We start from the raw sequence: 14,886 nt of genomic DNA, 5'->3' as shown, positions 1-14,886 counted from the left end.
GATGCTAACTGTTGCTCAGAGCCATGAGATGCGTAGGCTGCTGACTGCAAACTGGCAGTGTGTTTCCTAGGCAATACTGCAGAGATTTTCTGAAGTATCACATGACATAATATTTTGTATTTGATCCCCCCACTTTCACACAGGCTATACTTTCATTTCATTTCTCTTATCTCATTTATACATGGGACAGGCAGTACCAGATTGTGAATTGTTTGGCAACACTTTAAGTCCATTCCCTTGTTGCTTTTCTCCTTCTTCCTAGGTTCTTCTCCTAACTTGTGGTCCCATTCTGTTCTGATTCTGGACAAAAATTTTAACATGGGTGTCCATGGCAACTGTCCAAACATCTTTAAAGGATTTACAGAAATCATTATTGGGGAACTAAAAATGTTCCACCACTACTCCTCTGAAACAGGCATTACATGTCCCCCCATTTTTGGGGGACAACGTTAAGCCTCTACAAATGTGAGGAGCAAACGTCTCCACCAGTTCCCTCGCTGGGACAACCCACTGCACTCATCACAGCCCCCTTCCAGCCTGGCTGAGGAAGCCATACTCCCAGCCCACAGACTTTGAAATAATACAGCTCAAATTCAAAGTTAAGATATCAAATCCCAGAAATTAAGTATGTGCCATGCTATTTTTGTGCCCACTCTTTCACCAAGGCCTGTTCCTTAGACAGTGATCAGATCCCCATGCAAAGTGCTGCTGTAAATACTTGCTGTGACAAACATAAAAACTTACTATTCTAATTGCTCTGAAAGAACGAGAAAGACTGTATTTTCATGTTTAAACCCACCGGCTACCTGTAAAAACAAATTCTTTTCAAATTGTATTGATAAGGTTTATACACAGGTATAAGGAAGAGGGAAGTTTGCCCTTGAATCACTTTCTCCTAATCTCTCTCCTCACCCTCAACAGCTCCATGGACTCTGATTTTGTGCAGTTTTTGGAGGACCTACTTGCAACTTCTTTGAAAGGAGTACAAGTTATCTGAGATACAGATTATATCCATAAAAATATAGTGATTCTTACTGCAACTGCTTAAAATGATCCGTTTATTTTTCCTCCTTTAACAAGGACTTACTTTGAAATACACTTGCTGCTTGTAAATATTTAAGTGAACAGGAGACAGTGAATTCTTGCTCTAAAAGTCTGGGGGCTACCTCTGCACTAGGGCTCATGAAAGAAATTGCATCAAATACCATTGCACTCTGTTAGGAACATTATTTTACAGAACACGTGTAACAGATCCTGCTAAAGGCCATAAAACCTTTACTTAAAATCTTCTAACAGAAGTACTCTATATTACCAAAAAGTATTTTCCTATGCCTTCAAGTAAAATATGTCCATGTATGTTACAGGCAAGCCTTTGTCTATACTGGTAGTTTTCACCTTTTTAGGAAACATTTAAGAGCCCATTATTCTGTCAAAAACAAACAAACAAAACAAAAGCCGTAGCTTTTCACATGAAAATAATAAACAGCTGTGGATTTCACAGACCACAAAAATAATTTTCTGAGCGAATCCAGGTGGGCAAGAAATTATTTCCAGCCTCTGTACAATAAATAATGAATTTCATAGATGAATCACAAAGTATTTCATAAATATCATTAAAGTCTCTCATTAAACTCTTTGAGAATTATTAGTATAGAGAAGTAGCTAAATATAGGTACAGGTAAATTCTATACTGAACAGAAATTATTATATTTTTGGTTTTATTCATTTAATGGGACTACTTTTAGAACCACTTTCATTAGAGACTATGAATTAGGACCCCCAAAATACACCCGTCTATCAAGATCACAGAAGTCAGAGCAAAAGTCAAAAGCAGAGCTCAAGTCGCCTAACTTCAGTCTTGTCCCTGCACTTCCATCCCCCTGTTCTCCTCTGAAGAAGGACTGATGTCAATCATTTGAGAAATAACCCAATAACCATTACTCTGGAGTCTCTTACCAGTTTTATAGCAAAGGAAGTTACTGGGAGTCCATTCGTAAACTATTTCTCAACAGAAAGCAAAAGAGAAAGAGAAATGCTGAGATCAGTTTAGTCAAAAAAAATGTGTAAGCCCCAACAGTTTGAAAGATCTTCCTTTTCTTCTGGATGTACAGTCAGCAATTTCTTCTTCTCTCTTCCTCTTCCTCCTCTTCCTCCTAGGTTGGAAAACTGAATCTTCTTCCCTTCATTGTCTTCAACCATTCAAGGGGTTTTTTATTACTTTTGTTCCTCTAATAAAAAATCCCTGGGTTAATTAAAAATGGCCCAGCCCTGAAAGAAGCACACCTGGATACAGTAAGGCTGTACTCTTCTCGGAGATAAACCAGAGAAGTTGGTACACTCCAACTCCTTATAACGCCCTGTACTCACTATAACGCATTTTGTGATACCTGAGAGGGAACAGAAGCGACAGTGTGAACAATGCCACCACTTCGCCTGCAGTGGGGAAGGGCAGTGTCCTGCCCAACACCCCAGGAGAGGGTAACCACTGATTAATCATGGAGACTGGCAGAAAATTTCACTGTATTTCATACACCCTGGGCTTTCATTTGTTTTCCTGCCTTTGCTTTATATCTCATTGTTTATCTTTACCGATTTTCCTGAGGAAGGATTTTTCTGTCACTGTAGGTACTCTCAGTGACCACCATGGACAACCTTAACCAGGAGGTGGCAAATAGCTGAGAGGGAATTTCAGTCTACCTGGCGCTGTGCAGAGGGAAGGCATTTGCAGGCACGTCGGGGCTGGAAGTAGAAGGTACCCTCAAGTGTTACTGATACAGAAACGGCTGAGGACCACGGTCTTAAAAAGAGTGGTGTATTAAATCCTAAATAGGACCTCTAGTGCCACTAAAGAAAAAGAAAATATATAGAATAAATAAGATTTTCACTTATAATTGGAAGTTCACTGGCCAAAAATATTTTACGATGGTTGTTTCAGTAGGCTGTCATTTCCTGTACAGCTGTTTGCAGTTAAGCGCCATTTCATGGTAGATAAACCATTACCAGCTGTAGAATACCACTAACTTACGCAGTAACTATTAAAGCTGACAACTCGGTGTCTGTTACAAACTGAATTTCCAATCCTTTTCAGATACAAGAAGGAAATGAGGGAGCCAACATTTGGTCCTAATCTTCCTGAAGTTCTCCATGCCCATGAATTCAGAAAGCTGAAAGCACTCTTGTAAGCTGTGCAGACACTCTAAAAATATTTGATTAAGATGATGCTAGGAATATAAGTGCAGTTTTGAGATTTTGCCGTACATAGGAATAGCTCTACAGTTCAAAATATAACTGTACATTTATAACAAATTGATCTACATTACAAAAAAATAAAATCACATCAAGGTGATTAATATGAGGAGTTGGTATCTGTACAATTCCAGGTTAAAAATCTAGCAAAACTAGAGTATCTGAAAACCAAGAAGGCACCAATTAAAAACCCATAGGTTTTATAATGCCCACCCAACAAACACACCACTTTTTTATAAAAATAAAAGCAGGTATATTGTATCATAACAACTTCAACTCTAACCCACGTGACACTGTTTTAACTTTATTATCTAAACATTTTCTTTACTAGGAATTTTCTTATACAGGAAACCTTATCACTGGAATATATATTACTTGTTAGTAAAATTTATAAACTTATTTTAATGACAGCATATAGAGTTTCTTGAGAAAATTTCAGGCATGTATGGATACATAGGCATCTTTAACACGCAGTGTTTATTATTTTGAGAACACAGATGAAAGAACATTTATTTTGGGTCAATGTTAAAAGTTGCTGTGAGGAAATATGTATTTCTTTGAACCTGAAACAAATAACAAGCTTTAAAAACTCAAGCCATTGTCCCTTGAGCTAAAGGAAGATAACTGTTGACTCTTGGGTGTGGAATAAATATTATTTTTTCAGCCAGCTGAAATCAGACTGCTGAGAGCAACAACACACACTGCATTTGCGCACAAAACGTGTCTGATCCTAAAGCTCATGAAGACGAAGTCAGACATTTGCCATCTTCAGGTCTAAAACCTACATGAAAACCAAACTGATACATACACACACACACGTGCATTTACATTTAAATTAAAAATATATTGTACCAATGCAAAATTATCTACTTTCACCAATTCAAGCAAGGACAGAAGCACTAGAAGAGATCACTGATACTTTTTGTCAGACTGTATCATTGTGAAACACCTTCAACTGGAGTTCCTGTATTTCTGCAGAGATCCTTTGTAGCACATTTCAGGGCCTATGAAGGAGTAGAGGCTTGGGAATAGTCACTGTGGATGTAGCAAGGGTAAATCATAGTTGACTATCCTAATTGCCTCTGATGTTAAAATGAGTGGATTTGTGGACAAGTGGAAGGAGGGCAGTGGCTGTCATTGATGGCAATTTTAGCAAGAGGTTTGGCACTGACTCCCACACTGTTCTTGTATGCAAGTTAGGGTACTCCAGTCTGGAAAACTAGATGAGTAAAAACCAGTTCCATGGTTAACAGTGATGTCCTGTCTGGAGGCCAGTGACTAGCTGAGTCCCCACCCAGGGGTCTGCAGCCTGGGATCTGTCATGTTTAACATCTTCATCGATGACATGGAGGAGTGGACAAGGTATGCTATTGTCAAGTTTGCAAATGACATCAGAGCGGGGGATGCAGCTGATGTAGCAGAGTGCGTGCTCCATGAAAGCTCCAGACCACTGTGCGTGTTTTATACAGTGATGTGCGACTGAAGGTCAACTGTGGCATGAAAAATTTTCACATGGAAAATGAAGAAACATCCACAGAAACTCAAAGACAGGCTTTCCAGTCAGAGGCACTAGTCATGGCTCAAGGCTCTATCCACTGAATTCTACACAAAGTCAGAAAAAGAATTCCCTGTTTCATGTGCCTATCAAAAAAGCTTGAGAAGAAGAAAAGCTTTTTAGGGCTAGAAGGTGTCTCAAACAGCTAAGAATCAGAAATTTGATTAATTGTCTGGATGTTTTTAGAAACATCCTCCTTTGCCTTCGGAAGGCAAATGTGCAAATCTAAATGCCAGAGGACCAAACCAAGACTTCACAAAGCACAACGCTTCCAGAAGGATCCCACGCCGAAGCAGTTGGATGGCCCCCAAGATGGCCGTGACTCCATGCGAAAGCCCGCACTGGAGCAGCCTTTTCCTGAAGGACTGCAGCCCGTGGAAGGGACCCACGCTGGAGCAGTTTGTGAAGGACTGCAGCCCGTGGGAAGGACTCACGCCGGAGAAGTTCGTGGAGAGCTGTCTCCCATGGCAGGGACCCCACGCTGGAGCAGGGGAAGAGTGAGGAGTCCTACCCCTGAGGAGGAAGGAGCGGCAGAGACAATGTGTGCAGGTGGGCATCTGCTCCCCCGCTCACCTCCATGGGCTGCAGGGGGGACAGCCTGCCATCTCACCATGGACTGCAGGGGCATCCCCTCCTCCCCCGCTCCTCCTCCCCTCCTTCTTCACTGACCTTGGTATCTGCATAGGTGTTCCTCTCACATCCCACTCCCCTCTCCGATGCAGGTTTTCCCTCCTTAAATATATTTTCCCAGAGGCACTACCACCATCGCTGGTGGGCTCGGCCTTGGCCAGAGGCGGGTCCGACTTGGAGCCAGGGAAACTTTGAACAGGTTCTCAGGGGAGACACCCCTGCAGCCTCTCCCCCACTACCAAACCCCCTCCCCAAACCCAATACAAAATGACACAGAGGACACAAAAATTTAGCTTTATCTCAGAATATACCATTAATTGAATCACTTGGAATTAACGTTGCATACCAGCAAAAAAAAAAGAAACTGTAAAAATCCTGGTTTACTATTAAACTCTTGAACTCAGTCTGTCAAATTCCTTTGCAGATAAATAGAATTATTTTTGGCCAAGTGATGAAAGTTTGCATTTCATCAGGATTAATGGATATAGGGAAATCATAGAAATAGAATCAAAACTGTCTCATCAAGTGAATCACTGGAACACCTGACACCTCATTATTTTACAGAAAGGGAAAACAGCTGCAAAATTGTTTGAGGTAAACATAGAAGTCTAGTCTAAAAAAAATTATTCTTAAATTATACTACTTAGTCTACTTCTGCACAGCAATGTTTCCCTGCTGACTGCTTTATTGATTGGAGGCAAAACCTGTAGAAGGGTATGTCCTAAGACATAGATGGAACAATGGAGAGAAAGACCTCTCTGGAATTCAATTTACATCCCCTGCTTCACTCTACTGTGGTGAAATGGAGCATCTGCAAACACGTCAAAACTACTGTAAGCAGACAGTTTATGAGCCCAGACCATGTATCTTTCCTAATGGAAGAGAATGGAGCTTGATTTCTCGTGCACGGTATTTAGAAAGGGAAATTAAAACATTTTAATTGATATTGAATTTTGAAACTTTAAGATACCAGATAGGGTGTGACATTACAGGGAGCTTAGAATAAATTAAAGCAGCTCTGTGCTATGGGTTTGTTACAATTTTGTTCAGGGTCTGACTGCGATTTCTTTGCAGGGAACAGGTTATCTGCAACAACCACAAGCTGTCCAAAATATAGTAACATACACAAATCACCTAAAGAGAGATTGTTATATTAAAAACTTGTGAGTATGGAAATAAATAGGCAAAGAGAGAAAGGTTATTACACACACTAGGAACTAACAATCTCTGTTCCTCGAGGGAATGTAAGCAATATACATGCTACTCTCCTTATCTCAGTTAGACAGAACCTCACAAATGCATGGACCTTCCCCGTCCCTTTCACCAGGAGAGATAGGCTGTCACACGTTCGCACTTTCCAGGGTACCACCATATATCCCTTTTCCTGAGATTCTTGTCTTCAAGTGTAAATCAGCGTGAATCAACTTTTCCCAAGTGTGAATCAATGCGAACGAGCAGGCCAGGGGCTATACTTCACACCTGGAGCATTCCCTACATTCAGCAAAAAAACCTGTAAAAACCTGGGCTTGAAGATTTTTCTTTGCGTATTTTTTTACAAGATGCCTTCTCCGAGAAACCCAAGTATCTCAGAACTCAGCACAGACAGTAAAACAGTCAATTGCTTTTTAATTAAGAAGTCCACTGAAATTTAGAGGGAGAACGAGAGAGAAAGTATTCACAGGTGTATTGAAGTTACTATTCCTTAGCCAACTCTATTCTATTCAACTTCCAAACCACTTCCAGTCACCTTGTTAGCGTGCACAATGCAATTAGGTGCCACAGAAATATTTAAATGTGTTATATTAAGTTTAATGAGAGCAATAGCAGAGTCCTTCAGCTGCTTGGTAGACTACCTTCATGTCCAGTGCCTCTAAAGAATTAAACACTCCTATATTTACTTAATTTACTTTAATTGCACATGACATTTTTTGCAGTGCAAACAATTCTATTGTCGATTTTAAAAAAAATAAATCCGTCCTCTACTTTCATATTCTCCCTAACATTTTCAAGGGACAAACCTTGCTTTTCAACATTTACAGCTTCCATATATGTTAGGAATGCGTTTCCTCAAATGTCCTGGAGCAGCAATGACTCCTACTTCCTTATTTACCAGAAATTATTAGATAGCTAAGATAACAAAGCCACAGAGATACCAGTACAGATTAAACACAAAACTATCATAGTGACCTTAAAAGTCACCTTAAATGTACAATGACATTGCAAATTCACACTGAGTATTTTAAAACTCCAGGACAATGGCAAAATAGGAGGAATAACACTAATAGGTACTTTTTCCATGAGTTTTAATGCATATCATGTCTAAGCACTACCTTTTCCATTTTATTCTTGAACAAATTAAGGCACTGCAAATCCCAGCGATAGCAGCAGCATGTAGTTCCTGACACACATCATCTGCTGCAGCTAGTATAGCCTCTTCCTACCTTTGGACTGGCAGTGCTACAAAACTAAGCCCTCAAAATGTGAGTCAACAGTATTCATTTTAAAACATAAAACTGAAATATAAAAGTGCAACACTGATTAAAGACTAATTCAGGTGTTCAGTTCTGTCTCTGTATACACAGAATTGACATTACCAAAAAGGTACTAATACAACAATTTCATTTCTGTTCCATTCAGGCAACAAAAATAGCAAGGTGAAAAACCGCACCTGGTATCTGCCAGATAACTGTCAGATGAAGCATATAGCATTGAAACCATCCGTGAAACACCTGCAGTTAAGAAAGGAGCTACAGCCTCAGGTGTTTTGCAGAAAGTGCCCAGGAAGCCCAAGGGTGGGCCCCACACCAAGGTACAGAGCTTTTTATGACTCCTTGGCTCCCCATGAATGCCTGGCACCACCGTTACAGAAAACAGCAGGAGACCCCTTTGTACTTAGAGTATAAATGATGTTACTAGTGATCCTACAACTGTAGCTGGACTACTTATACTCCTAAAATCTTATGACAGAAATAAACGCTCATCTGATCAACAAATATCCTAAGCAGACCTTAACTTATACCCAAGAGTTCAACTGCTTTATACAGAGACAGCCTACAGATGCCAGAGACCTGATAGTCCTCAGTGAAAAAAGTATCATTTATTCTTTATCAGCAGCATAATGAGAAAGGTTAATTAAAAAAATGAACAGTATGTCCTTTTTTTCCCCTACTGTCATGTATTTCTTCCCCCCAGCTGTTGGTGGAATGGGATAAACTCATGGTTCAAATACAGCTGGTCTCTATGCAGGCCATAATCATCTGAAATCTGTGCAACACCCACCTCTCTTCATTGCACTTGGCAATGCAAACATTCGTTGCACCCACACACTATGGAAGCAGCTTCTCGCGTACTCTCGGCCAAACTCGGGAACATTTAAACTACATGAAACACCAAACTGATGTCATTTCCCTTTCTGGTACTTGCCTGTTTTTTCCCACTGCACCAAGTCTCTTCCACTTCCCTAGGCAGTCAGAAATTACAGATAAGGGAATGCAAAGAAATGGAGTGTGAACGTAAGAGGAAATATAATTGGTTCAAGGCTCTCTACTGTCTTCAATTTTGTACAGTCATTTACAGCTGTCTAAAGCGTGTGAAACACTGGCACCCAAGTGAGTGAGTAGGCAATTAAGATTTTGTCCTCTTTCACAATCATTCTGCACAGATGTAAACTAGTGGATACGTTACGAGACAGCAGTGACACACTGAGCGCTCTGGCTTGAAGACCGTACCGGTCTGCTGAGAAGGATGCTGTTTTTCTGTGACGTGTCTTCACAGCTCAGTCCTGGAAGATGCTGAACCCTTGGACCCCAATCCCGCAGAAGTGCTTAAGAGCTTACTTAACATTGCAAACTTATGCCTGTAAATACTTTCATTATTTGCAGCAGGGTATTTTGTAGGCAGGGAAAGCAAGGCCCCAAAACCAGGCAAGCTCAGCCCAATTTTACTCAAAAAGTCCACTGTTCAGCCAAACATTTTATGTTTTCACCATAAAACCGGAAAGTCTTTAAACAATAGTATCAGGCAAGCCAGCATGAAGTTCTGTATTAATAAAACTAAAATCAAGTCAAGAAAAATTGAGAGTTATTTTAGAAGCTAAAACTGCCTGCAACATCTAATGCCTACATAGATTTGCTAATGAAATGCAAAACTTTTTCCTTAGGTCACAGACTGAACTTCGACCCTGTCCGTAATTGCTACCGATTGATTACCAGGTGGTTTTACTTTAGTTTTAAAGAAGTGTCTAAAACAGTTACCTCCTTTCCTTCAAGCATCAGCATGAAGAGAAGGACTAGGATTGACAAATGGAGGTTTAATTATCCCCCAGCCTTCAATGTAGGTCACTATAAGAAGGGGTGGACTGGGGAATGCAACTAATGTAGGAAAACTGTATGGAATGGCTACAACAAACATAGGTAGCTGCAGAGTTGTGGGTGGTCAGATAACGTTAAATTATGTTTTAAATCATTACCTAAAAATCATAAATATATGTTTATAAATATTCATATTTTAATTTTCTTCTAGGCTATTTAGCAGCACATTCTATTGATTTTTTTTAAATCAGATTAAAACATAAAAGAACAGCATTCCTGTTTGTTTATTCATCTTCAGACTTTGATTATTTAAAATATTCTTAATATGTTTTAAGAGACTGAACAAAGCAGGAGAGTCATCTTTCTATTTAAGGAGTTTGCACTGACTGAAAAATTAAAAGAACTTGTATTGTTTAGAGGAAAGAAGGGCCTAAAGTCTACACATAAATTTAAGAAGTATGCATTAGTACTGCAGTTCTCAAATTAATTGCATTAACTGTAACAGTCTAAACACAAAGTATGCCTTTTCTAAGCAAACATTTCTTCTGTCTTAATTTAATCTAATAAATTCTTAAAGGGTACCAACAGGTCCATCCTCACAAATTGTCAGGCATAGGGCTTGTTTGTTTGCCTCTCATGACAACACATCCCAAAATACAGAGCATATTTCAACTTGTTATTCTCCGAGTCGTCTGCCAAACTGCAGATGAATTGTAAACATGAAGAACATGTTAAGCCTATTCAAGCCCACCAGAAAAAAAAATAAAAAAAAAAAAAAAAATCAAGTCTTGCACAGTAAACTCTGCTATAATTTCCTGATGTAGGTCAAAACTCAGCAGGAAATCACATTGTCTATTTTTATCCCAGTTCACTGGAAGTGCTTTACCTTTCTGTTTTCTTGATAAGCACAGCCCTGAAGATTTGTTCCTGGGGAGTTTTCTCTTTTTCATCAGTTGGTTGCACGAAAGGGTGGACAGCAGCCAAGACAAAGCCCTGCTGGTACAATTCTTGCAGCTGAGCTGGAAGATCACGCAAGGAGGAGAGCTTGATTGCAGATGATCCTGGCAACTCAGCTGGAAACAAAAAGAAATTGGTCAATAATCCTACACCGGACTATCATGTTTTTTTAAATCCAGTCTCTTCAGAGTCAAGCAAGCTTCACACTGATCTACAGTATTAACACAAAAAGTGACCTTTCCTGAAGACCATTTTGTATTTCAGCTTTTAAGCAGGCTGTCTAGGCGAAGGACTTGTATCACATAAGAGACTGGTGCAATTAAACAAGAAGTCAGACACATTAAAATGCCAAATTCACTACATAGTCTGGCAGAGATGAAGTGGAGGATTTAATAAAAACAAGGCAGTTGGTCAAAAGATATTCTAAGTTTTAGTAGTCACCACAGTAATACAAGTTGAGGAGAGAGAGACATGAGTCAAAAATATAAAACAAGAGAAAGGGGATAGTCAATGAAGGTAGAACATGTCAAATTCAAAAGCAATAAACAGAAGCATCCATCTACACAAAAGCTGGATTATCAGACTAAGAGATCACTGATGCAAAATGCTGTTGAGACGAAATATCTACCAATATGTCTAAAGAGTACTCTGTAGGTATACTGATAACAAGAACGCTAAGAAGAGCAATGCATACCTGTAGTGATGAGAAACCTTTTAGAATAGATACTAAACCTTATACGTCATGGTTTAAGCAAACCTATACACATTAGAGATGAGGATGAGACCTAGTGCATAAAAATAATCCTTCCCCAATCTGCTTACTGTGGGGTTTTATGCCTTCCTGTGAAGCATTTGGTGCTGACTCCTGTCAGACACTCAACATACACACAGATACTGCAGTCAGTACAGCAATCATCCTTATATTTCGTTGGAGTCTTGTGGGCTTCAAAAGAAAATCCCATAAATCACCTAAAACAACATTCCATTCTCTTTCTCTCTCTGTCAGTAATTTTTCATATGTTTTTCATATCTTATGTGAAAAGACATCTTTCTTTCCTGACCTTTGCCTCTTCATTTCCATCTCTCTTGGGGGATATTTATTATTTCATCCCTAACCATGCCAGAGTGTATAGGGTGGTGAAGTGCTAGATGGTTCCCCCTCCCACTAAAACCAATAGGGACGGGATGTTGTAAGAAACACGGCGGAGGTTCACAGCACCTTGTGGTCCTTCTTTAAAAAAAAGCACTGGAGAACAGTTTGTATGAAAGATGCCAGCTATGCAAAATAAGGTTTCATTGCACTGCTTTTTTCATCAAACTGTGTGGCTACCCTTTATGAATAATGAAAGAGGTTATCAAAAAACTAATAAATATTCAAAACCAATAATACAGAGGAATAATTTAAATAATAATAATAGAATAGCTGTGCTTGGTATGCTTTTTCTTCATATAAGACCATGTTCCAGAAGAGGATAATGGAACTTTTTGACCAAGAACTGTAAGATGCATAATTTTTATTATTTTTGCAAATAAAATGAGAAATCCAAGGAACGTGTACATTGACAGACAATAAGGCTTTACCTTCTACAACAGCATACAGATCACTTCAGAGTCATAAAAAGAGATGGCACAATGAATAATAAAACCGACTGTTACTTACTGGACCCTACTGGGGATCAAAATGGGGAAATCCAGGTTTTAGAACTACTTTTTCCCTCTTGTGGCTCAGAGACTCAAAAAATTTTAGACTACGCTGCAAATAATTTAATTAATTAAAAGATTATGAAAACTGAAATACCTTTTTAAATGAGGGGTTTACTTGAATACAATGGAATGACTAAACACTATTCAGTAATGTTAATTCTGGCAATGGTGCTCCAGTTTTTAACAATCATCTATGAATACTGATGCTTGCCTTGCATACGTACCTAGTATATGGATCCTTCCAAGGATGCCTTGGTAAAACTAGTAGAAAGTCTAGTCATTAACATGGGAGAGTGATTCCTTCCTCCTAAAAGCTTAACATGAGGGGAAAGTGTGAAAACACATGTAACTGGAGCCTTGGGATGTACACTTGATGGCTAAAAAAGAAAGGTAATAGAAAACAGAGCTGGGAGGGATCATCCAGCTAGTCTACCCTATTACCTAGAAGCAGGATCAGTTCTAGTTTAGCTATTTCTCACAGTATTTCTCATTTATTTTTAAAAACCTTTACTATTGGAGATTTCACAAGACCCCTAAGTCATGTATCAGTACTTCTCTATTCTTACCTTTCAAAACCTTTTCCTAGCACCTGGTCTAAATTTCCCCCTCTGAAATTCAAGATTGCTACCTCCTCACTAGAATATTTCTTTCCTGCATCAGCATTTTACAATTCCTAATACCTGTCACGCCTTTATGTTACCTTCTTTAGGCTGCATAAACTTAGTTCTTTCAGTGTTACCTGTTCCCTTGTGTTTTCTAGATTTCTAAATAATTTTTGATGGTTCTCTCCTGATTATCTTCAATTGCTCCACATCTTTCTTCAAGTATAGTACCTAAGCCTCACCACAGTGATCCAGCACAAGCCTCATCACTGCTCTGCAGAATGGAAAAGCTCTTTCACGCTTATAATGCATCCCATGTCAGTGTCCTGATTTCAGCTGGGATAGAGTTAATTGTCTTCCTAGTAGCTGGTATAGTGTTATGTTTTGAATTCAGTATGAGAAGAATGTTGATAAGACACTGATGTTTTCAGCTGTTGCTGAGTAGTGTTTAGACTAAGTCAAGGATTTTTCAGCTGCTGATGCCCAGCCAGCAAGAAGGCTGGAGGGGCTCAAGAAGTTGGGAGGGGACACAGCCAGGGCACCTGACCCAAAGTGGCCAGCGGGGTATTCCATACCATGTGACATCATGCCCAGTATATAAACTGGGGGGAGTGGGGCTGGGGGGAATTGCTGCTCGAGGACTAGCTGGGCGTCGGTCAGCTGGTGGTGAGCAATTGCACTGTGCATCATTTGTATATTCCAATCCTTTTATTTTTATTATTGTCATTTTATTATTGTTATTATTATCATTATTAGTTTCTTCTTTTCTGTTCTATTGAACTGTTCTTATCTCAACCCACGAGTTTTACTTTTTTTTTTCCCAGTTCTCTCCCCCATCCCACTGGGTGGGGGGGGGGCAGTGAGTGAGCAGCTGCATGGTGCTTAGTTGCTGGCTGGGGTTAAACCATGACAGTCAGTTTAGATCATTTGAGGAACAAAAAAGGAAATTCTTTTCCCCACAACTAACAGTGGCCAAATGACCCTGCCCTTAGTGAATTGTAGAATGTTTTTCTTTAAGTTTTCAAGAGTTATTCTGGATTCTGACCCCCATAGCGCAAATGGCACTTCTCAGATCTGTAAACCTCAATAAATATACTCAGCAGTCTATTGTTGGAATAGTTAATGAAAATGGTGAACTTTAACAGACTCTGGACAGAAGCATTTTAAGTCTTACGGTTAATACATCTTTTCAGTCTGATGATGAACTACTGCTAATTTCTCCTGGGACTAGAGATCCTTCAAAACGAAAAACCAGTTCCTGTTACACAGCTGATGCCCACAAGGTCTCCACGAGTTTCCTGGGTCTACAGACCTGTGCTGTGCATTCTTATTACCCTCCCACAGACAGACTGGTTTGTGTGATGCAGATTCCTCCCCAGAAATCCCTGCTACTCATCATCCTCTGGATATTTTATAAGTTATTTGTTCCAGTATCTTTCTGGGCATTAAGTTAGGCTAACAATACAGTTCACTTTAAAAGCAGGTTGAAAAAGGACATCACCTTTTCCTGGAGAGTCACATGCATCCTTCAACAGTCTTCAAATTTAAGATTTCAATTATTTCTTCAGCTAATTCCTCTAAGGCGCATACCTGTAGGTTCAACCTACTTGAAAACACCTAATTTATGAAACCAGCTGTCGATCTAGTCTTTCCTTACTTTACCTTAGAAAAATGCTAACCTTTTCAGAAAACCTTACAGAATAAAATCCATTAAAACTTTTTGGTTTAGTTGTTAAAGAGAATTCTAATCATGCCACTTTCAAAAGAAAAAGGAAGACCAAAATTGTGTACAACAGGGACTTGTCTCAGGTAAAAGAGCAAATGAAAAACCAAATAAAATCTTGTGTAATTCCAGTGTTTATTATAGGCCTCTATTTTGCCA

The 14,886-nt window shown here is 39.4% G+C and overlaps 1 protein-coding gene across 3 annotated transcripts in view; it reads right to left on the bottom strand.

Moving 5' to 3' along the window:
- The window catches only part of RFTN1 (raftlin, lipid raft linker 1), a 96,464-nt gene that overhangs the window by 46,335 nt on the left and 35,243 nt on the right, over positions 1-14,886 (bottom strand). For all 3 annotated transcript variants that reach the window (XM_052798722.1, XM_052798738.1, XM_052798732.1), the window contains exon 3: positions 10,628-10,814. In XM_052798722.1, the coding sequence (XP_052654682.1) occupies positions 10,628-10,814 (187 nt within the window). The remainder of the gene's footprint in view (positions 1-10,627; positions 10,815-14,886) is intronic.

The sequence above is a fragment of the Harpia harpyja genome, chromosome 1, assembly GCF_026419915.1.
Source record: "Harpia harpyja isolate bHarHar1 chromosome 1, bHarHar1 primary haplotype, whole genome shotgun sequence".
Taxonomy (NCBI): Eukaryota; Metazoa; Chordata; class Aves; order Accipitriformes; family Accipitridae; genus Harpia; species Harpia harpyja.
Note: the sequence above shows the minus strand (reverse complement) of the source record. Positions and strands in the feature narration are given on the sequence as shown.